Consider the following 22196-nt stretch of genomic DNA (forward strand, 5'->3'; position numbering starts at 1 on the left):
GTTAAGTAATAGGAGGGCAAGATAGAGGGTAGAAGTAAAGTAGAGGAGTCAGGAGAGATAGGAAATAAGAGATACACACAAATATAAAATAAAGATCAGGAGTAGAATTTGTTAGAGAAAAAGGAGCAGTGGTGTTAATCATGATCTTGGGACTATTTAAAACAACTAGACAGTATAAGGTGGGAATATTGCTGTGGTGTAGGAAATGACGAGTTGGGGTACTTGGAAAAATATGGAAAGATTTGGACTTATGAAGGAAGAGGTTATTCATCCTCAGAGAAACAGAGAATAAATGAGTATAGTACAGTCTTACGTAGATGTGTATGAATGTATATGTCTATATATGACTATGATTATTGATTATACATATTATGTATGTGTTTTTATGTATATGTGTATATCTTTGTGTGTATATGTCTATGTCTATATGCATATGTTTGTGTGTAAATATATACATACATACACACATGCATGCATGCATACATATATCTTGACATTTAATTGTAGCCTTCTGGAGTGGGAGGAGGAAGGGGGAAAAAAGAACAAAGTAAAAAGTGCACAGAAGAGAACAAAAGAAAACTTAAAAGAAAGCAAAGAAAAGATGGAGAGCTCCCAATACAATGCATAGTATTTATTATATAGGCTTTCTTGAAATGGAAATTTATTGCTGTACATTTTGAATCCTCTCTCACATTCTGCTGTGTACATGACTACCTTTTTTCTTTTATATTATGGTATTATTTTAGTTTTCATGTTTTTTCTTTTTTCTTTCCTTATTTTGCATTTGTTTAAAATAAAAAAATTACCAAAAAAAAGAACAAAAATAGAGGAAAGGCACTAGAATTAAGGGAAATCTGGAAAGGCTTCTTGTATGAGATGAGATTTTGGTTGGGACTTGAAGGAAGCCAGGAGTCTGATATAAAGAGGAAAAGAGAGTATTCTAGGCATGGGGGACAGCCGCTGAAAATGCCTGGAATCCAGAGATGGAGTGTGTTGCGTGAAAAATAGCAGTGTAAGAGAATAACTTCTTTTTAACTAAAGTCAATTACTTAATTTTTTCGACCTTTTTCTTTTCTTTTTTGGAGTATAATTGGTCATAACATCAGTAGGTTCCCCTTGTGTTCTAGGCTTGCTCAAGACTAGTGTTGTGGAACACTGGTATTTCACACAGAAGATACAGTGGACGTTTTCATGTTTTGTGATCTGTAATGACAGATATTGCTCCTTTTACTCCTAGGACCAGGATCCTGCTGCATTTGGAGAAGATTCTCTTCTTTTGAATACCTCCAGACACTATCTGAACATCCGTTATACTCTGCTGCCATATCTCTATACCCTCTTTTTCAGAGCTCACACTAGGGGGGACACTGTAGCCCGGCCTCTTCTACATGAGTGAGTTTCCTGATCTTCATTTTGAATTCTGATATGTTAAAACATTGTTAGCTCTGACCAGGTCTACATGGTACCAAATGTTCAGGTAAAAACTGAAAGCAATTCCTGAGATTACCAAGTGATTTCTTGTACAAAATAGATGGATAGAATATTATGAACTTGGTAGTCATCATCAAAATTAAACTATATTTCTAGATATAGAAAACAGATAAAAGAGGATGAATGTGAAGTATTGAGCCTACTGTATATAGCTTTTTTATTTTTTCAAACATACATCAAATTTTACATTGACTAAGTGGTTTTTAAATTGGATTTCAGCGGGAATTTCCTAACTGGACTAACATATAGGCATACTATTAATTGGGAGGGCCTGAATTGATAGTCTACTCTATCCTGTAGCCAAAGAAGGATTTTTGAGCAAGTCAGTGACATGGGCACACTTGTGTGGGTTGGGCTGATAATATTCCATGAAATGCCTGTAGGTATGGCAGTGGATAAGGATGCAGATCCTGAGTCAGGAAGACTCATCTCCCTGAGTTCAAATCTGGCCTCAGACACTTAATAGCTGTGTGACCTTGGGCAAGTCACTTTACCCGGTTTGTCTTACTTTCCTCATCTATAAAATAAGCTGGAGAAGGAAATGGCAAACCACTCCAATATCTCTGCCAAGAAAACCTCAAATGGAATTACACAGAGTTGGACATAATGGAAAACAATTGAACAACAACATTCCATGTGAATGAGGGTGGCACTTTCGTGCAAATTATCACACTGTCCATGGTATAGACATACTCCATGACTTCTTTGCCAGTAGAATGCTTGAACAGTGCTTTTTTATCTGGTTTCACTGGTCCCACATGGGGAGACAGTTTAATATAAAGTGTGTTAGGAAAGACACCCCCCCTTGAAAACTTCTCCTTTTTCAGTCTGATTTGGAAACTTGTTTTATACCCCTAGAGATTTATTCCTTTTAAGTTAAGGTGTTGCTACCTATAGGACCATATCTTATCTACCTTATTAAAATTCAAATATCTTTGAGAAAGGTGACTCAATCATTGACATTTTTAAAAAAATCTATTTATTTTTAACATTCATTTAAATTTTTTTGAAATTTTTAATTTCATTTTTTACTTCATTTAATTTTTATTTTTAATTCCTTCTTCCAGTCCCTCCTCCACCCATTGAGAAATCAAGCAATATGATATCAATTATATACTTGAAGTCGTGTTTGAATTAGTTTAACCACATCTATTTGGTCTAACAGCCAGCTGAAAATTTTTATGGGTTAGTGGGGATAAGAAAGTGAGTTGGAGAGGTGGGGGGATGCTAACAAAAAGATCCTTAGAATAAGGGACACTTCCTAGGAAACCTAGCCCTAGATAGGTACTGCAGTAGGGGATGGAGACTGGGGGAGGAAGTGGGAGCACATAGGACCTCTGAAAAGGGTAGTAATGGGTACCAAAGATATACTTTGATGTTTTGCTTAGAGTTGGTCCCATTTTTCTTCCTTGTGATGCCACGTAATAACCCAGATCCTTGAGAAATACTAGCAATAACAAGTGATATTAATTATCTCTCCTGTCTCTGGTTCTTAGGTTCTATAATGACAATTATACTTGGGATGTATATAGACAGTTTCTGTGGGGGCCTGGACTTCTCATCACTCCTGTTCTGGATGAGGTAAGCTTTTTTATAAGTTCTCAATATTATCTTCAGCTCATCCCCCTGCTCTTCTGGGAACCAATCAATCAATCAATAAACATTTATTAAGCACCCACTATGTGCTAAGTATTTCACAAATACCTGTTTAGCCAAATTCTGATGACAAATCTTCAGTTTGCTTGGGATTTCCACTTTCTCAAACTCACCCTTCAGAGGACTGTCTTTGTTTCTTCCCTGAAGTTGCTTCTATCGTTAATATAGGGGGGAATCTACATGCAGATGCTTTGGATTACTGAGTGGAGAGAACATTCCTGCTTCAGTAGGGGATGGGGTGAAAGGGAGAGGGCAGTTGGGAAGTGTGTTAGGGAAGGTTTTTCATCTCAGGGACATGAAAGGTAATGCTTGGCTTTGCTTTCCTTTCAGGGGGCTAGGAACGTGACAGCATATATGCCTGATGCTATCTGGTATGACTATGAAACTGTAAGTAGATCTGATTATTCAGATTCCCCGGTGAATGCAATTTCTTAAAAAGTTCTTCCTGGGAGATAGGGGTAGGGGCAGGGATAGGAGAATGTAACTGTGAGAGAAATTTAGCCAACTCTGCCCTTGAGATATCTCCTAGTGTTATTTTTTCTTTTAAAAAATGTGAATCCTTTGGTTTTATATCACCTTTAGTTTTGATTATATATCTCACCTACCTAGCAAGACATTTTTTATGACAACAAATAAGGGGGGGGGGATGGTTCATCAAAACCCAGCAGACCAATTGTATCAAACAATATACACTACTGTGTTTGCACTGAGATTCCATAGTGAAGCCTGGGGACGTGAGGGGAGACAGAAGAAGCATGGTATCTCTTTGATCTTAGAGCAGACAATCCAGTGATAGTGATGACCTGGTGACTATACACTTTAAACTCTTCTCATGATGATTAAATTGAGCTTCAGCTAAGAAACTAAGAGTAATAGAAGAGGAATATCTTGAAAAACTTAGATCTTTTGCTTCTACATCATCTACATTTCCAAATCTATCCCTTTCTCCTCCTTTTCCCATAGATCCATTTCTTAAAACAAAAAATAAGAAGAAAAAGAGCAGTTCACCAAAACTTGATTTCAACCAAATTTGACAGTGTATTTATGCAGTGTTTCATACCTTTAGTCCCCCATCTTTGCAAAAAAGGGGGAGAAGGAAGCAATGTTTTATGCACAAATATTATGGCTATTAGATAGATTTTGGGAATTGTTTTTGTATTCAGATTATACTAACTTCTCTGATTATGGTATAAATCCACAATACCTTATGTTATATCTATCTATCTATCTATCTATCTATCTATCTATCTATCTATCTATCTATGGTGTAAACCCACAATACTGTTATGATAACAAAGTGATACTGGCATTGTAGTCTTTATGCCAAAGCCTGAGACTCAACTGAATGGAAGAAGGATAGGGAGTGTAGCATGGATAATTTACAAAGCAGGTAACTGACAGGTGACTCAATTCCTAATGCAACCTACTCTTGCTTCTGTACCAATCAGGGTAACCAAACATCGTGGAGAAAAGAAAATGTTGAGATGTTACTCCCACCAGACAAAATTGGACTCCATCTTCGAGGGGGATATATTTTCCCCACGCAGCAGCCAGCCATCACCACAGTAGCCAGGTACTATGTTCAAGGCTAAGTCTCATTTCCAGGGTTGGTTTTTGGCTGGCCATTTCCTTGCATAGTTGTGTAAATCACCTTGAAAAGGGCATTGTGGCTCCTTCATCCCAATGAGTGGAGGGAAGGGACTAATCAACAGATTTGTCATTCAGTCTTAACTTTCAATATTAGTTCTTTCTGAGAAAATTATTGGCTTGGTACTTCACCCAATAGCATGTTTTTGGAGTTCTGTGTGTGGCACATAGAAAGAATGCTTGACTTGCGGTCAAAGGATCTGCCCATAGGTTAGCCATTTACTAACTGTGTACCAGTCAATTAATCTCTATAAGCCTCAGTTTCTTATTCTGTAAGATGAATGGGATTTGACAAGATGATCTCTAAAATACCCACCTCTAAAGCCATGGTTCTATTTTCTGTCTTAATTAAGTCATCAGTCTTTACATATCAAGTTCTATGATCCTATGCTCCTATGACCTATCCTTTCTTATCTTTGAGCTTCCTAATCACTAATTACAACTCTTATTTTTATTGTTATTTTTTGATTGTGTCCAACTCTTTGTGACCCCGTTTGGGATTTTCTTGGCAAAAATACTGGAGTAGATAGTCAGTTCCTTCTCCAGCTCATTTTACAGATGAAGAAGCTGAAGAAAACAGGGTGAAGTGACTTGCCCGGGGTTACACAGCTAGTAAGAGCCTGAGGCCAGATTTGAACTGGGAAGAGGAATCTTTCTGACTACAGGCCTGACACTCTATTCACTGTGCCATCTTGCTGTCCACAAGTCTTATAGAAGATGCTATTATATAGTGTAGTGAGCAGTGAATTAGGACATTCAAGTCCTGGTAGGAGAGTTAAGCCAGTCTAGGTGATAGAGGTGTGTTGGGGATAGGTTGGAGAGCTAATTTGGAATTTGAGGAAAGAGGGCCTTGAAATTTCAAGTATGGCAAATGAAGGAAGCAGGGAGCCATTGAAAATTTTTGAGTGATGAAGTGTGACTTGATAGTCATGTTCAAAGAAGATTGATCTAGAAGTGATATACAGCATAGATCAAAAGGAAGAAATGCAGTAATCAGTCAGATAGAAGTTTTAAAAAGTCTTTAGTGGCAATATCCTAAAAATCCTCAAGGTGACAGTATTACTCCATGGAAACCAATATTCCTTTTTTTCCTGTTAGATGAAGTACCCTCAGGAAGGTATCATTTTTCCCCCATTCTTGAAAATGAGGAAAAAATGATTTTTATGAATTACTTTGCTTTCCAACTTTAGTTTGAAAAAAGAATAAATATATTTTTATTACAGATTTTAACAAGTCTACCTATTTACTTTAGTCTAGAGAATTATTTTTTTCTCTCCCAAAGAATGTCAACAAATGAATTTATGTGATCAACTCTCAGTATGTTTTTTCATCACTATTGGTGCTTTAGATTGGGCTCCCTGCCACTGTCCTTATCACATGACATTCTTGTGGTTTGTGGGGTCCTTTGATGCTTAATTATCTTGAATAAGTATGGCACTACAGGCAGATAAGCATTTATGGCTGTCAAGAGCCATGGGTTAGTTAAATATATCTACCAACTGTGATTATATGAGCTTTTCTATTTTTGTGTTAAGTGTGGTCTGATAGTTCTGAAAACCATAGAACAGTAATACTGTGGTGGAGATTTATTGGAGCTATGTCCTTATGATTGAAATAGTAAGGAATAATTTGCAAGGAGAACTGGGAAACAGCCTGAGGGTGATTCTAAAATCACAATAATGCATAGGCCAAATGGTTACATTAACCAATAACAGTATAAACAATAGGAGTGTATTTATGTACACACATATGTGTATATATCGTGGTGTATATAAATGATAGATTATAAATATAGTTGTCTCATGTTGAAGCTAAAAATATAGCCTTTCTGGATCTAGGAACACTTGGAGACAGGTATAGAAATAAGGGGGAACAGGTAAGCAGAATATTGTAGAATAACACATATACTACTTGTGACTGTCACAATAAGTCACACGTAAGCATGGATGTTCTAAAAAATATAGTTTACATGTTGCTAACTGCTACCCACAGTAGCAGGTTGACAGAAGAGGAGGGATGCTTTGCAATAAATTTAGAACAACCTTTACAGACACATTTATGATCCAGAATCATCACAAAAAAATGAGGTTACTAGGGAAGTTTTGTTTTGTTTGTTTATTGTTTGTCTTTTGTTCCAGAAGAGGACCGAGGACATTATGAGGGTGATTTAAGTGTGGTAGAGCTTCCAAAAAGTCATTAGCCTCACTCTCCCCTCCATTGTCATCAAATTCCAGTGTCAAGACAAAAGTCAAGTTTACTAAGGAAACCAAGAAGGACTCCTGGGTCAGCTAGAGGTCTTACAAATGAGAACAAAAGGGACTGTTAGAATTCCTCTTCTGGCTGAGTTAACCTATTTATATCTGTTGTGAGTTTAAGGTGGTCTTCTGACTAGAGCAAGAAAAAAAGCTTGAGGAACAACTTTCCATATTTTAGTCTATTGAAGAGGGTGAAAGGTTCTTACAGAGGATGGGAGGAGGGAAAGGGGGGGGGTGCTCCAGGAAAGAAGTCAAAAGGAAAATCATTTTGAGGAGCTGGAGGAAAGGCATTATGAAGAGGTGGGTAGATTGAAAATGTGAAGAAAACCAGAGAGAAGAGCTTCTGGGCCCTTGGAACTATATGCCAAGTGTAAAGTTATTTTGGTGGCTAATTCTCAACATTTTGAAGGAGCAGCACTGTTCTCATGGTCCAGGGAAAAAGGAGAAATCCTATTACTGTTTCCTAAAGGAAGAAATAGAGAGATCCTATTACTATTCCACAAAGAAAGAGATATCATTGGTATACTGGGAGGCACAAGAGAAGTATAAACCTAACAAAGCAAATCTGATGGATTCTCTTCTTGGGCATGAATCTAAGAGCAAGAAGACCCTGAAAGCCTTCACTAGACAGTTGATACCATTTCTGCTGATATGTGTAGTTACAAATGAAACAGTATGCAGAACTCTGGAATATCTTTCAAGAGACTTTGTTTTGGATAAGAAATGGAAGGATTTGGGGTGTGGTACAGTTGGTATTTTCATCTTTTTGCTAGGTAGGTGATTCTTGGTTGTAATCCTATCTCCTTTGCCCTCCGGAATATTATACTCCATGCCCTGCGGTCCCTTAATGTAGAAGCTGCTAAATCTCGTGTTACCCTGATTGTGTTTCCACAATGCTTGAATTGTTTCTTTCTGGCTGCTTGTAATATTTTTTTCCTTGACCTGGCAACTCTGGAATTTGGCTACAATATTCCTAGGAGTTTTCCTTTGGGGATCTCTTTCAGGAGGAGATCAGTGGGTTCTTTCAATTTCTATTTTGCCCTCTGGTTCTAAAATATCAGGGTAGTTTTCCTGGATAATTTCTTGAAAGATGATGTCTAGGCTCTTTTTTTGATCATGGCTTTCAGATAGTCTGATAATTTTTAAATTCTTTCTCCTGGATCTATTTTCCAGTTCAGTTGTTTTTCCAATGAGATATTTCACATTGTTTTCTAATTTTTCATTCTTTTGGATTTGTTTTACAATGTCTTGATTTCTCATAAAGTCACTAGCTTCCAATTGCTCTATTCTAATTTTTAAGGAAGTATTTTCTTCAGTAATCTTTTGGACTTCCTTTTCCATTTGTCCAATTTGGCCTTTTAGGGCATTCTCCTCATTGGCTTTTTGCACCTCTTTTGCCATTTGGGTTAGGCTGTTTTTTAAGGTGTTATTTTCTTCAGTATTTTTTTAGGTCTCCTTTAGCAAGCTGTTGACTTGTTTTTCATGATTTTCTTGCATCACTCTCATTTCTCTTCCCAGTTTTTCCTCTGCTTCTCTTAACTGCTTCTCAAAATCCCTTTTGAGCTCTTCCAAGGCCTGGGACTGATTCATATTTTTCTTGGAGGCTTTGGATGTAGGAGCTTTGACTTTGTTGTCTTCTTCTGGTTGTATGTTTTGATCTTCTTTGTCACCAAAGTAAGATAATATAGTCTGACTCTTTTTGCGCTGCTTACTCATGGTCCCAGCCAATTACTTGAGTTTTAAACTCTTTGTTAAGGTAAGAGGCTGCTTCCAATGTGGAGAATGTACTGTCCCAAGCTTCAGGGATTTGTAAGGCTGTTTTCAGAGATAGTTCTAGGGACCTGTAAATTTTCAGTTCTTCCAGGATGGTATGATAAGGGTCAAGGTATTTCCTCTCCACTGCCACAACAAGCTCCACCAAGCCAGTGCTCCACCTTGCCCCAGGACGACCCCTCAGAACTGTGACCCAGATCCAAGCACTGGCAAAGCAAGAGATTCCTGCCTCAGCACTGGCAAAGAGATCCCTACAATCTCCCTCTGATCAGCCACTCGATTTCCCCTCAGTCTGTGGGCTGGCAGCTCAGGAGGCAGCCGCTGCCCCAGAGGCCGTGCTCAGGACTTGCGGCTGAGACCTAGCTCCTTCTCTCACTGCAGTCACAGACTTTTCCCATTGACCTTCTAAGTTGTCTTTGGCATTCGTGGGTTGAGAAGTCTGGAAACCACCACAGCTGCCTGTGATTTAGTCCTCTGAGTTCTGCTCCAGGGTCGCTGCGGCCTGCACGCCCAGGCCGAACTGTGCTCCTCTCCCCGCCCAGCACGATACACCTTTCTGATCAACCATCCAGGTTATCTTGGGCTGGAAATTTGTTTGGCTCTGTCTTTTTGTGGGTTCTGCTGCTTTAGAATTTGTTTAGAGCCATTTTTTACAGGTATTTGGCAGGGTTTGGGGGAGAGCTCAAGCACGTCACTGCTTTCACTCACAGTCTTGGCTCTGCCCATTGGTATTTTCATCTTTTTAAACTAATGGCCATGACTTGGAAGAATTAAAAAGACATGGGAAGTAAATGAACGGCTCAGGAGTTACTGTAAAGAATTAGTTTTGAAATATGGCCAGGAATGAGCATCATTTTTTTCTGATCCACAATTTCCAGAATATAGCTTCTTCTCCTTTATCAAAATTAGGAAAATATTTGACCATCTCCTCTCTGATAACTTTCTCTATTCCCTTTGAAATCCCAAATATAACAACAATGACTTAGAGATCACAAATCTAACTAGAGGAAAAATAAAATTTGATTTCTTATTTTAAAATAAACCACACATGTATACATACATCTAATGAATTCTCTATTAGCTGATGTTCAATTTTTGTTCTTGACAGTGACTTGAGTAGCTGGATTAATTGCAATGGGAGGCTTTTTGATATTTTCTATATCAAGGAAAGGGGTTACAATTCATAATTCTATAGCTGTAGGAGGTAGCTTGGTATGAAAATTAATTCTGGAGTAAGAAGATCTAGGTTCAAATCCCATCTTTCCTGTTTACTTGTGTGACCTTTGCAAATCACTTAATCTTTTAGAGCCTCAGTTTCCTCATCTATAAAATGAGGGTGTTGGACTAAATGGCCTGTTAGTTTCCTCCTGTATCTAGAACTTTTGAGGTTTACTGAGAACTTTCCCCATAGCTCTCTTTAAGGTAGGTAGTACAAGTATAATTCCCATTTTGCAGCTGAGGAACAGTCTCAGAGAGATTAAGGGACTTGTCTAAGGTCAAACAGCAGGTGGCAGAACCAGGATTGGAAATCAGTACTTCCAACTGTGAATTCAGCCCTCTTTCCACTGTACTACAGCAAAAACCAGATTGCCTAGTGCTAACGACTTTTGTTACTTGTGGAGAAAAATTTCTGATGGTGTTATTCTCAGATAATGTGCCAGTCTTTATTAGAGCAAGATTTAGTCCTTCAACTTGATCTTCCTTTCTGCAGCCGAAAGAATCCTCTTGGTCTTATCATTGCCCTCGATGACAATAAGAAAGCTAGAGGAGAACTTTTTTGGGATGATGGAGAAACTAAAGGTAAGCACTTCCCTGGACTATGACAGAGTCACAGGCCAGGATGTGTCTCTCCAAACCTATAGTCTTGTTCTGTGAACTCCATTAGTCTCCTATGGTCTCTAAACTGGAGTGAGAATCTTTTCCAGGCATTTAGTTCTTTAAGAAAGTTAATGATCACCATTTAAGAATGAGTGGTTTATGTTGTAAGAATGGGATCCTGAGGGGAGGAGGGTGAGAAATTCAAACTAATTCTACTTTGTAATTGATTCTATATTGTATTGATTTCATATTGTAATAGATTCTGTATCTGCTTAAGTTCCCTATCTATACCCTTTAGTTAAGTGCAGGAATGTAGCTTTCCCCTCTGAGTGAGTATAAATGTCAGTCTGACCATAAGTCACTGTAATTAAAAGAAAGGATTGTCATTCTTCTTTACCATTAGCTGTTGGGTAAATAACAAGACATCTGTTATTACCTTTAAGTCTTGAAGCTAACTCTAAGAGATTGTCCCTGCATTGTCCTTGCACAATTTAAGGAAGGTCTTGTCTCCCTAATAAACCTTTCTAGGCACCAGGGAGTCTGCTAACTCATATCCATGAACAAGGTCTGCAACATGCAGATGGATCCCAAAAATTCATCACCATTCCTTAATGACGAAGGGAAATGGTCACTAACCCCACTTTCCTTGATGTAACCAGTCACATTGTCCCTACCCCCATGATGCTGTGTACCCTATAAGCAATTGTGTTGTCTTCCCCACCTACCCAACTATACTCTTGGTTCTCTTACATTTACCTAAACTGTACGAAGGCTAGTAAGCCCTACCACGTGGTCTTTTGGTCATTGAGCGAGGCTGTTGATTCATTTATTACTTATTGCTAGTCTAACATAAATTGATCATTCTCAGAACCTTATCTTTCTGTTTATCTCAGTTTTTAAATGTAATAATGGAGAAGACAGCAGAAACTTCCCAGTAGGTGTTAAGGCAAACTCTTCAATCCCTTTAACATCTTTCCTCTTGCTATCAGTTTTCATCCAATAATTCACAGACTACTTGTGGAAATATCTGCAAAATTTCCACTGAAATTAGTTGTAGACATGCACCCAGAAATTCCTTTCATCTTATCAGAGAAGTCCTTGACCAGTAAAAAAAAAACGATAGAGGGAAAAAGATGGCTACTCATAGAGTGAAAGAGAATTGTCAAGAGAATATGAGAAAGGTCCTTGGTATGTTGGGTTGACCTCCTGCAGTAGACTCACAGGAGAATATAGACAAGAACTGCAAAGAATAGGTAGACATGGATGGATTGAAATATGCATATTGAAGGGAGTACCCACATTAATAACATCAAAGATGAGCCCAAACTTGTTCATAGCCAAATATTGCTGGTAGTGTGAGCACAGTCATTCATTAAAAGTACATCTGTGTGGTGAGTGCACACATAAGCTGATATATTTTTTTAAAGATTTATATAACCCTGGAACATCTAATGTTGGGATTGATGCACCCAATATTTTCATTCTAGATTAAATTCTTGGGGTATCTCCATGGGGGACACTTGAGAGGAAATTTTTATGTTTAACCTTTCAAGGTGAAGGTGAAAGTGGAAGGGGATCTTTGGAAAGAATAACATAGTCCTAAAGCCCTGGACTCAGTGGCTTAGTGTCTAGGGCCTGGGGCTTTAAGGACAATGAATTTTTCATCCCATCTATGCTCTCCTAGGTGTCATCATGAATGGATAATTCTCTATCTATAATTCAAAATTTCTACTATGTCCAGAGTCTGACTATTATTTATCTCTCTTTCAGGTACTATAGAGAGTGGTGCCTACATCTTGCATGAGTTTTTGTTCACCCAAGTGAGTGACTTTTAAAAAACAGCTCTATGACTATGGGTATATATGTGTGTATGTGTAGGTCTTTGTGTGAACCTGAGCATGTGTGCATAGGTGCATATGTGTCTCTGTGTGCTTATTGTTACACAGCACTTATTGATGGTCAATACTCAAATTTATGATATGTAATATATATTGATATTAATATATAACAACATTAATATGTATACATGTAACATGTGATTCTGAAAAAGACTGTTAGTATAGATCAGGGGTTCTTTTTTTCCTTCCTAATAATTCTTCTCCTTTTTTTTTTTGTTACAGTTTAAGTTCCAAACTGTCTTCTTCTCTCCCTCACCATCCCACACTAGAGAAGGCCACCATTTGATGCAGATTTATAAATATATATAAAACCATACTATATGTACTTTATCAGTGTTTACCACTTCTTTCTCTGGAGGTGGATAGCATCTTTCTTCATAGTTCCTTTATAGTTGATTTGAGTATTTATAGCACTCAGAGTAACTTGGTTTTCACAATTATTCTTTGAACAATATTGCTGTTACTATGTACAGTATTTTCTTGGTTTTGCTTACTTCACTTTTCATTATTTCATGCAAGTCTTTCCATGTTTTTCTAAAATCAACCAGCTCAAAAGTTCTTATAGCACGGTAGTATTCCATCACAACCATATACCACAACTTGATTAGCTATTCCCCAATTGATGGGCATCCCCTCAGTTTCCAGTTCTTTGCCAACACAAAGAGAGATGCTGTAAATATTTTAGAACATAGAGGTTCTTTTCCTTTTTCCCTGATCATGTTGGGAAACAGGCCTAATAGTGGTATTGCTAGGTCAAAGGGTATACACAGTTTTATAACTCTTTGGGTATAATTCCAGATTGCTCTCCAAAATTATTGGATCAGTTCACAGTTCTACCAACAGTATATTAATGTCCTAATTTTTCCATATCCCTTCAACATTTATCATTTTCCCCTTCTATGATTTTAGCTAATCTGATAGCTGCGAGATAATATCTCAAAGTTGATTTAATTTGTATTTCTCTAATCTAGAGAATTTTTTCATATGACTATAGATAGTTTTGATTTCTTCATTTGAAAAATTGCCTGTTAATATCCTTTGACCTTTTATTAAATCAGAGATTCTTAACCTTTTTTGTTCCATGGCCTCTTTTTGCAGTCTGCTAAAGTCTATGAGCTTCTCAGAATAATGATTTTAAATGCATGTAACAAAATTTATAGGATTATAAAGGAAATCAATCATATTGAAATACAGTTATCAAATTATTTTAAGAAATTAATAGACCTCAGGAATATTTGATCCAAAATCATTTTAATATTAGAAAATATATTATGAATTTTGACAGCAGATATACTCTACTAAAGGTAAACTTCTTGAGAGCTTGAGGTCGCTATCTTATTTATCTTTGTGTTTTCTCTGGCTCCTAGCAAAAAGAAAGGCAAATTAGACACTTAAGCAAAGAACTGATGAATAAATGGATTGGAATGGAATGGGATGAGTGAATGAATGAATGGATGAATGAATGAATGAATGAATGAATGAGTGAATGAATGAAATTGTTTCATTCTGGAAAACATTAAGAAAGTTTACATTCCTTGAATGTACTTTGAGACAACACAGACTTATTTTGGGTGGCAGCAAGGAAAAGCCATCCTGGGATTTAATATTTAAAATACTTGAGGATCAGCATGTATAATAAGGTCTGTTTTTTGAATCTTTTCTAGAACCATTTGGATGTGAAGGTTTTGCATCAATCTGACATTAATGCAAATAATTTAGCATTTAAGGAGATTAAAATCCTTGGGACAGAGGAACCTACCAACATCAGTGTGAAGAAGAATAATGTTCTCATTGAATCTTCTCCTAATGTCACTTACATTGAAAATCTAAAGGTAAAGGACCACTTTTTTGATGTGAGGTCCCAGGTCCTGAAATATGCTCAGACTGGTGATGCTTCAGTTTGCCAAGTCAGTGTGGCCCCTAAAGCACTGGAACCTTTGAGATCTACTAGGGGAATGGGTATCTTTGCTCATGAGAAAGAAAGAAAGTACAGAAGTAACTAGGACCAGGAAGGGATAGGGATTTTAAGGAATTTGAAGGAGCATTAGTCTAAGATATTTAGTTCATAGCGCTCTAAGACTGTTCATCGTAGAGAAATGTCAAACTGCATTGGGAAGTTTTTCATCTGTAAGTTCCCTATGCCAGTGAAATCACAGATCCAGCTCCTTTCTCCACCCACATAGCCTATTCACAGTTAGCTTCAACCTTGTACCCTCTTTCTTCTTCCCATCTCTATCCGCAAAGATGGAGATGCAAATCGGTGCAGTTTTGGGAGTGACTGTGGGATGAAGAATAGAGGTTTAGGCAGAATGTGGTCTGCAGCATAAATGAAAGGTATTGGCAGAGACCTGAGGAGAGGATTACATTAAGCGCTAAATTAGAAGGTGATGCCTTTGTATCTAAGATTTTAGATCATTTAGATCAGTCCAACCACCATTTTACAAGTCAAGAACTTGAAGCTCATAAAAGTGATTTGCCAAAGGCAGTAAGTGGGGGCAGCTATGTGGCACAATGGATAGAGCATTGATCCTGGAGTCAGGAGGACCTCAGTTCCAATCTGTCCTTAGATACTTACTAGCTGTGTAGCCCTGGGCAAGTCACTTAACCCCATTGCCTAGCAAAACAAGAAAAAACAACAAAACAAACAAAGGTAGTACGTGGGATTTGAACTCAGGTCCACTAACTTCAAATGCAGACTATTTTTCCTTTGTTCCATGCTGCCCTGCATAAAGAACATTTTTGGAGAGGATCAGGAAAAAAGGTTGAATAGGTAAAGTGAAATAACTGGACAAGTCATTTGAACTCTCTGATCGTCAATTTCCTCATTCGTAAAATGAGAGATAAAACTACTTGTATGGAGGGTTGTGAAAGACATTAGATTCCGGGATTGGAATTGATTCAATAAGGCAATGGAAGCAATAAAAGGTTCTCAAACAAGAATGTGATATGATAAAAACCAGCGATTTAGGACTATTGATTTGGCAGTAGAGCATAGGATGAATTAAGAGGGAAGAGACCTGGAGCTGGAGGAGGTGAGTCAGGTTATTGTAACCAGCTATTAAATGGGATTTGTAATAGGGTAGTGAGAATGGGAAGTAAGGAACAATTCCAGAAGAAATTTTGGAGAAAGAAGTACCAGTTGCAGACTGATTAGTGCAGACAAAAGTGAGGAGTCAAAGAAGGCACTGAAGTTTTGAGTCTGAGGGACCATGGGAGTCATGATGCCATTGAGAGTAATGGAGAAATTGGGGAAGGTGCTTTCTTCTGGGAAGAACATGGTAAATTAGGTTTTTAATACATTGAAACTTAGGATAATTTAGAGGCATAGAAATGTTCTTAGTCAGCTGATAATATGAGATTAAACAGGAGGTAGAGCTCAGGACTATAGGTATAAATTTGAACATTAGTGTAGAAATATTTGAAAAAGTGAGAATATATTATTAACTCTCCAGTATTGAGGGCATAAAAAACAGAAAGCTAAAGACTGAACCTTCAGGAAAAGATTGAACCACAGGAATAAGAAGATGAAAAGGAGACAGCGAAGGAAACAGAAGGAATGGTCAGAGAAATAGGAGAAGGACCAGAGAATGTAGCATTTGAAAAATTGAGAGAAGATTGAATTTAAAGAAGGATAAAACCAAAATAGTTCTTCCCATTGAGTTCCAATCCCTATCGTTTATGGTTTAGCTTCAAATGCTGAAGTGAGGTCGATGAGGTTTTAGAACTGAAAAAGATGTCTACCGAATGTGATTAGAAGGAGGCTACACTTGAGAGAGGCTACATGCTGCTGCTGACAGATACCTCTTCTCATTTATAAATCCCCAGTTGTTTCCTTTCACCCAGTTCATAGCTGTAAGGTTTGAACTGGATTTGTAGGAAGACATAGCTACAGTGTCTTCAGGAGACAGTGACATCTGTGCCATCTTTCTTATGAGGTCTTCACAATCAGGCATCAACTGAATTTTTAGACTTTGTTCTGGCATCTGTGACATCTGTCCTGGATTTTGAGGGGCATTTAAGGGAACCTCACTACAGAAAGTGATTTAAAGAGGAAAGAACCTTGACAATGGCTTTGGCTAATAAGTGTGACATTCTTGGTCACTCTCCTGATTTCTTCATAGGTTGCCATCATCTCAGGGCTTGAACTTTCCTTGGGAGGAGAATACACTGTGGAATGGAGTTTCAAATTCAGAGATGTAGACAAAATAGACTGTTATCCTGAGGACCAGGCAGTCTCTGAAGAAAACTGCAAAGCTCGTGGCTGTGCCTGGGAGGTAATAGGCATAATAATTATAAATGACAAAGAAACCTTGATGATACAAGATTACAATGATCCTAAGGTTAGATTTACCAACCACATGCCCCCAATCATTAATGGGGACTCAAAAAAGAAGGAATCAATAGGGTTTGGGTTAGGGGCCTTGAATATCTTAGTAAATCTTTTTGTTGTAGGAAGATATAAATTTGCATTGTTACCAAATGATAATTATGGAGAAATAAATAACCAGCCAAATTTCAGTCTGTGCAAGTATTCATCCTTATCTGACCCTGGCCTTGTTTTTCAGTTGCCCAGTTCTCCAGGAGTTCCTAGCTGCTATGTCACCAATTTCTTCTACTCTGTCAGTAACATTCAGTACAACCCAACGGGCATTACTGCTGATCTCTTCTTAGATTCAGCTCTCTATCCTCCCAGCCTGCCCTCTACCCCCGTGAATCCTCTCCGTTTGAATGTCACCTACCATAAGAATGATATGCTGCAGTTTAAGGTAAATTTCTTCTTCATGTTTCATGAATCAGGTCCATGACTCTAAGATTTTAGGATTTAATGACTTTGACCAACAGTCTTTTCTTCAAGCTAGAACAATATGTTTTCTCACTTTAGATCTATGATGCCAATAGCAAAAGGTATGAGGTCCCAGTGCCCCTCAACATCCCTAGCTCTCCCTCTGACACCTCTGAGAATCGGCTTTATGACGTTTTCATAAAGAGCAATCCTTTTGGGATTGAGATCAAACGTCGGAGCACTGGCACAACAATGTGAGTAGAACCAGTTTGGTATGAAATTAAAGGATAGCTAACTTCCGATTCCTGAAAAATTAATTTTTACTGAGATTAGCTTGAGTGCTAGTTCCTACATTTATTACCTATATAGCATTACTACCCCAGAAAAATCATGGAGCCTCTCTGATGCTCTGTTTCATCATTAATAAAATGGGAATAATAAACCTTGCATTACCTTCTCCATGAAATAGTTTCAAGGAAAGCACTTTATAAAGTTGAGAGGTTTATGTAAATTTAATTGTTATTATGAAGACACTATCCTAAAGTGACAGTCTGGGTTCAGGTTCTAGAATGTAGATAGATAGATAGAGTGAACATTTATTAAGTGTTTATTATGTGTCAAGCATTGTGCTAAGTACTGTGCTATAAATATAAGCAAGACAGTTCCTACCCTCAAGGAGGTTAGATAGGGCAAGACATTGTATAAAGAGGTGCTAGAAAAGGAAGGGGTTATGAGTACTTGAGTATGACATGGAATGGTCTTAGAAAGATAAGGCAGTAGCCCACTTATCAAAACTGAGGGGTTTTGGTGTGGATTATCAGATTACCTATGGTGAGGAGTTGGAAGGGATGGTCCAAGTAGAGAAGGCATGGTGTGGAACAGACCAGTGAGTTCTTTCAGAGGGATCTATTCTCATGAGACCTTTGAAATTTTATGCTTGGGAACATGCTTTGAGGCAGTCCCACAGAGCTGAGGATGTTAGGAGAAAAATGGATGATGGAATATGTGACATATTGGTATTTGAGTTATAGAATTGCCTTTTATTTTAAAAAATGAATTTTATTTTAAAGAAGGGAATTTACAATACTTGATGATGGTAGAATATCTTCCCCAGAATAAATATCTACTTTTGTGTTTCAGTTGGGATTCTCAGATCCCTGGCTTCACCTTTAATGACATGTTCCTACGCATCTCTAACCGCCTCCCATCCCAGTACATCTATGGCTTTGGGGAAACAGAGCACACGACATTCCGGAGAAATATGAACTGGCACACATGGGGAATGTTTGCGCGAGACCAGCCCCCAGGGGTAAGGAAGGTTTTGAGATTTCTTTGTCTGTCTATCCATATTAGTTTGTATGTATCCTCTCTTGGCTTCATTCATCTAAACTCACCCAAGTCTGTTGAGTTCTGCTCTGACACAGAGGAAGCCAACTCTTTCCTTCTCCTTTGGGGCTGACACCTTTAACCACTTTCAGAGAGGAATCAGGATCTAAAATTGGTATCCATTTACATGTGGGTTTCTGGTAGGGGAAAAATGTTTCTAAAGATCTTTTTTTTCTTCTTCTTTGCCGTAGTACAAGAAGAATTCCTATGGTGTGCACCCCTATTACATGGGCCTGGAGGAGGATGGCAATGCCCATGGGGTCCTCCTGCTCAATAGCAATGCCATGGGTAAGATGGGAAGTTCCTCATTGGCCTTTCTGGGCTGTATAGTTTTGGGTAACCTCTGAATGGAACAGTTCCAGCAGGTTTCCAATTACATTAAATTTGAAAAACATTATTTGAGCTTTTCCTTTGTGTACAATATTAAGGGAGATGTAAACATAAAGACAGCTAGGTGGTGCAGTGGATAGAGCGCTAAGCCTGGATTTAAGAAGACTTGAGTTCAAGTCTGGCCTCAGATGCTTACTAGCTATGTGACCCTGGGCAAGTCAGTTAACCCTGTTTGCCTCAGTTTCTTCATCTGTAAAATAAGCTGGAGAAGGAAATGGCAAACCACTCCAGTATTTTGCTAAGAAAACTTGTGGGGGTCACAAAAAATTGGATATGACTGAAAATGACTCAATAATGACAATAACAACAACAATAACAACAAGGATAAAGATATATTCCCTTCTTTCAAACTGCTTGCAGTCTAGTATGGGAGATTTTTTATATACACATACACACACATAGATGTGTATATATGTGCATATATATATGTATATACATATATACACACACATATACATATATACACACATATATGTGTATATATATGTATATACATATACACACACATATACATATATACATGCATATATATGCACCTATATAATGTATATATAATTTTATGTATAAGTTTATATAAATAATTATATATCTGTTATATATTCATATATAAAACAGTTGTTATATATAATTATATATGTGATCATGTATACTTACATATAAATAATATAATATGTTTTATATGTACATAACAATTATAAAACAAAAAATGATTCTATATAAAAGAAGTGTGAACAAAGTGCTATAAAAATTTGGAGAAATCACTTTTGACCTTTATGGGGTAAGGAGATAAGAAGTAGAAGGGAAGGACTCATGAAAGAATTGAAATCTTTGAGGAGTGGGGAGTACTTCAAAAAGAAAAAGATAATGGTAGTAGTAGAGATGGCATTTCAGAAATAGGAAATAACATGAGCAAAGGCAAAGAGGTGGGAAAGTATTAAATATATTCAGACAATGACGAAGAATCCAGTTTGGGTGGATTATAATGTTTATGAGGGGGAATAATATGAAGTGTGGTTGGAAATGTATGCTAGAGCCAGATTGTGAAGGGCTTTGAATGCCAGACTGAGGTGCTTGAATGTTTTTAGTTAGGCAGTGGGTAGCGGCATTTTAAGAACTGTGTATTAACAAGATTAATTGGAAGCACTATGTAGGATATATTGGAAGTGGGGTGAAACTGGAATTAACCAGTTAGAAAAGTCAAGGTAATAAGAGAGGTAATAAGGGCTTGTGAAGCGGGGGAAGATGGTAAGTAAAGAAAAGTTACAAAGGATGTCACACGTAGAATCAGAAAAATTTTGTTACTGGACATGAGGCAGGACTCAAAGGTTACTTTCAAGCCTGAAGCTAGCTTTCAAGTCTTGGTGACAGGTAGAGTAATGTTGAAAGTTAAAGTAAGTAGGTAAAAGAGGATGGAGCAGCATTGATGCAAAGCAAAGATATTAGCTTGAAGAACTTCCTGGAGATTTGGAATCTGGAAAGTTTGCCAGTTCATCTAACACTAGAGAGAGGCAGGTATCAGTTTTACATAAGAAAAAAAAGTCAATTTTGTCAAATTTTGTTAAAATTGTCAAAAGAGAGAATGGGCTTCTAGTGAAGCCTCCATTACTGTAAGTATTAAAATGGAATTTGGATGACCATCTTTATGTGATGCTGATGGGGAGCTCTTGCTTAGACATGACCTGGACAAGGTGACCTGGATTTCTGTTCAACCTTGCAGTCTTTGATTCTGTATCTCTAAATACTTGCTGTCTCTTTCCAGATGTGACTTTCCAGCCCACCCCTGCACTGACATATCGTACTGTGGGAGGTATTCTGGACTTTTACATGGTTTTGGGGCCAACCCCAGAGCTCGTCACTCAGCAGTACACAGAGGTAGGAAATCATGCAATTCATCAAGTAACTTTACGTAACAAGTATGAACTTAGCCTTGTGAAGGGCACAATGGTTTATGTAGCTTGCTGGTGAGGCCACCATCTTTGTCTCTCTTGAAGATTGGCTCATAGTGTTAAAGGGCCATGAAGTGAATTCGGAAGCAATTCCTTGCCTCTGCAAGATGACAGTGACTTTGAATGTATACTTCTGAAGCACTAGAAAGTGTAGAGATGGCAGAGATTTTCAGGGTTCCTAAAAAGGATGCCCAAATGAAGGAATTTCTTTTAGAAATCTACATAGTACTTCCTGCCTATAGTTCTATAGAACTATAGTTCTGTAGCCTTTTAGAGGTCCTGGATTGTGTGACTCCTCACCAGAAAAGACTATGGAAAAAGGTTTCATGTATTCTTTGTTTGATCCAAACATTTTTCCTCCCCAAGGAATACTGTTTGATTGAACTGTTTTCTGTTCTTGCTTTTTCAGTTGGTTGGGCGGCCAGTGATGACACCTTACTGGGCCTTAGGGTTCCAACTTTGTCGCTATGGATACCAGAATGATGCTGAAATTGCTGAACTTTATGATGCTATGGTGGCAGCCCAGATCCCTTATGTATGACTCTTCATTTCCCTTTTATTGTCTTTTTCATTTTGTTAATTGAGGACAGAAACATACAATATTTGCTTAGTAGAATAATGGCATAGACAGCTCAAATAACTTTCTTTTTCATTTTGGAATGTTATAATATTTTTCTGCTAGATTTGCTTTACTTACTGTTTTTGCTTCAAGTTTATTAACATTGTTTTGAATAATCTGAATGTATGCCATCTGGTAGTAGGAAGAGGCAGTGCAGGAATGTTGGGGGATGCCAGTATGGAAGTCATCATGGAAGAGAATATACAGTATACACTTGGTCTAATGGAGAGTTAAGCACGTCATGTCTTTAAAGTGACACTCAGCCTCCTTCCTTTTCTTTTCCTTCAGGATGTGCAGTATGCAGACATTGATTACATGGAGCGGCAGTTGGACTTTACTCTCAGCCCCAAGTTTGCTGGCTTTCCCAATCTGATCAATCAAATGAAAGCAGCTGGGATGCGAGTCATCCTTATTCTGGTGTGTGGCTGCGTTTGGGGAAGTCAGGGGAATTGTAGTGTGTTATGTTGATCACTATGTTACAGTTAAGGAAACTGAACAGAAGAAAAATATGTTTCCCAGAATTCATAGCAGCTC

General features: G+C 37.8%; 1 protein-coding gene across 1 annotated transcript in view; it reads left to right on the plus strand.

Annotated features, from left to right (window-relative positions):
• Window positions 1–22196, plus strand: part of MGAM (maltase-glucoamylase) — a gene marked incomplete at its 3' end in the record, with an annotated part of 100541 nt that overhangs the window by 41497 nt on the left and 36848 nt on the right. The window contains exons 17-31 of the mRNA XM_027842314.1: window positions 1238–1392; window positions 2988–3072; window positions 3478–3534; window positions 4596–4720; window positions 10534–10622; window positions 12411–12460; window positions 14203–14370; window positions 16660–16812; window positions 17104–17304; window positions 17421–17575; window positions 18462–18630; window positions 18899–18995; window positions 20857–20969; window positions 21453–21578; window positions 21951–22079. Coding sequence (XP_027698115.1) covers window positions 1238–1392; window positions 2988–3072; window positions 3478–3534; window positions 4596–4720; window positions 10534–10622; window positions 12411–12460; window positions 14203–14370; window positions 16660–16812; window positions 17104–17304; window positions 17421–17575; window positions 18462–18630; window positions 18899–18995; window positions 20857–20969; window positions 21453–21578; window positions 21951–22079 — 1872 coding nt within the window. The remainder of the gene's footprint in view (window positions 1–1237; window positions 1393–2987; window positions 3073–3477; window positions 3535–4595; window positions 4721–10533; window positions 10623–12410; window positions 12461–14202; window positions 14371–16659; window positions 16813–17103; window positions 17305–17420; window positions 17576–18461; window positions 18631–18898; window positions 18996–20856; window positions 20970–21452; window positions 21579–21950; window positions 22080–22196) is intronic.

Source organism: Vombatus ursinus, unplaced genomic scaffold, assembly GCF_900497805.2.
Source record: "Vombatus ursinus unplaced genomic scaffold, bare-nosed wombat genome assembly UNPS02014870.1, whole genome shotgun sequence".
NCBI lineage: Eukaryota > Metazoa > Chordata > Mammalia > Diprotodontia > Vombatidae > Vombatus > Vombatus ursinus.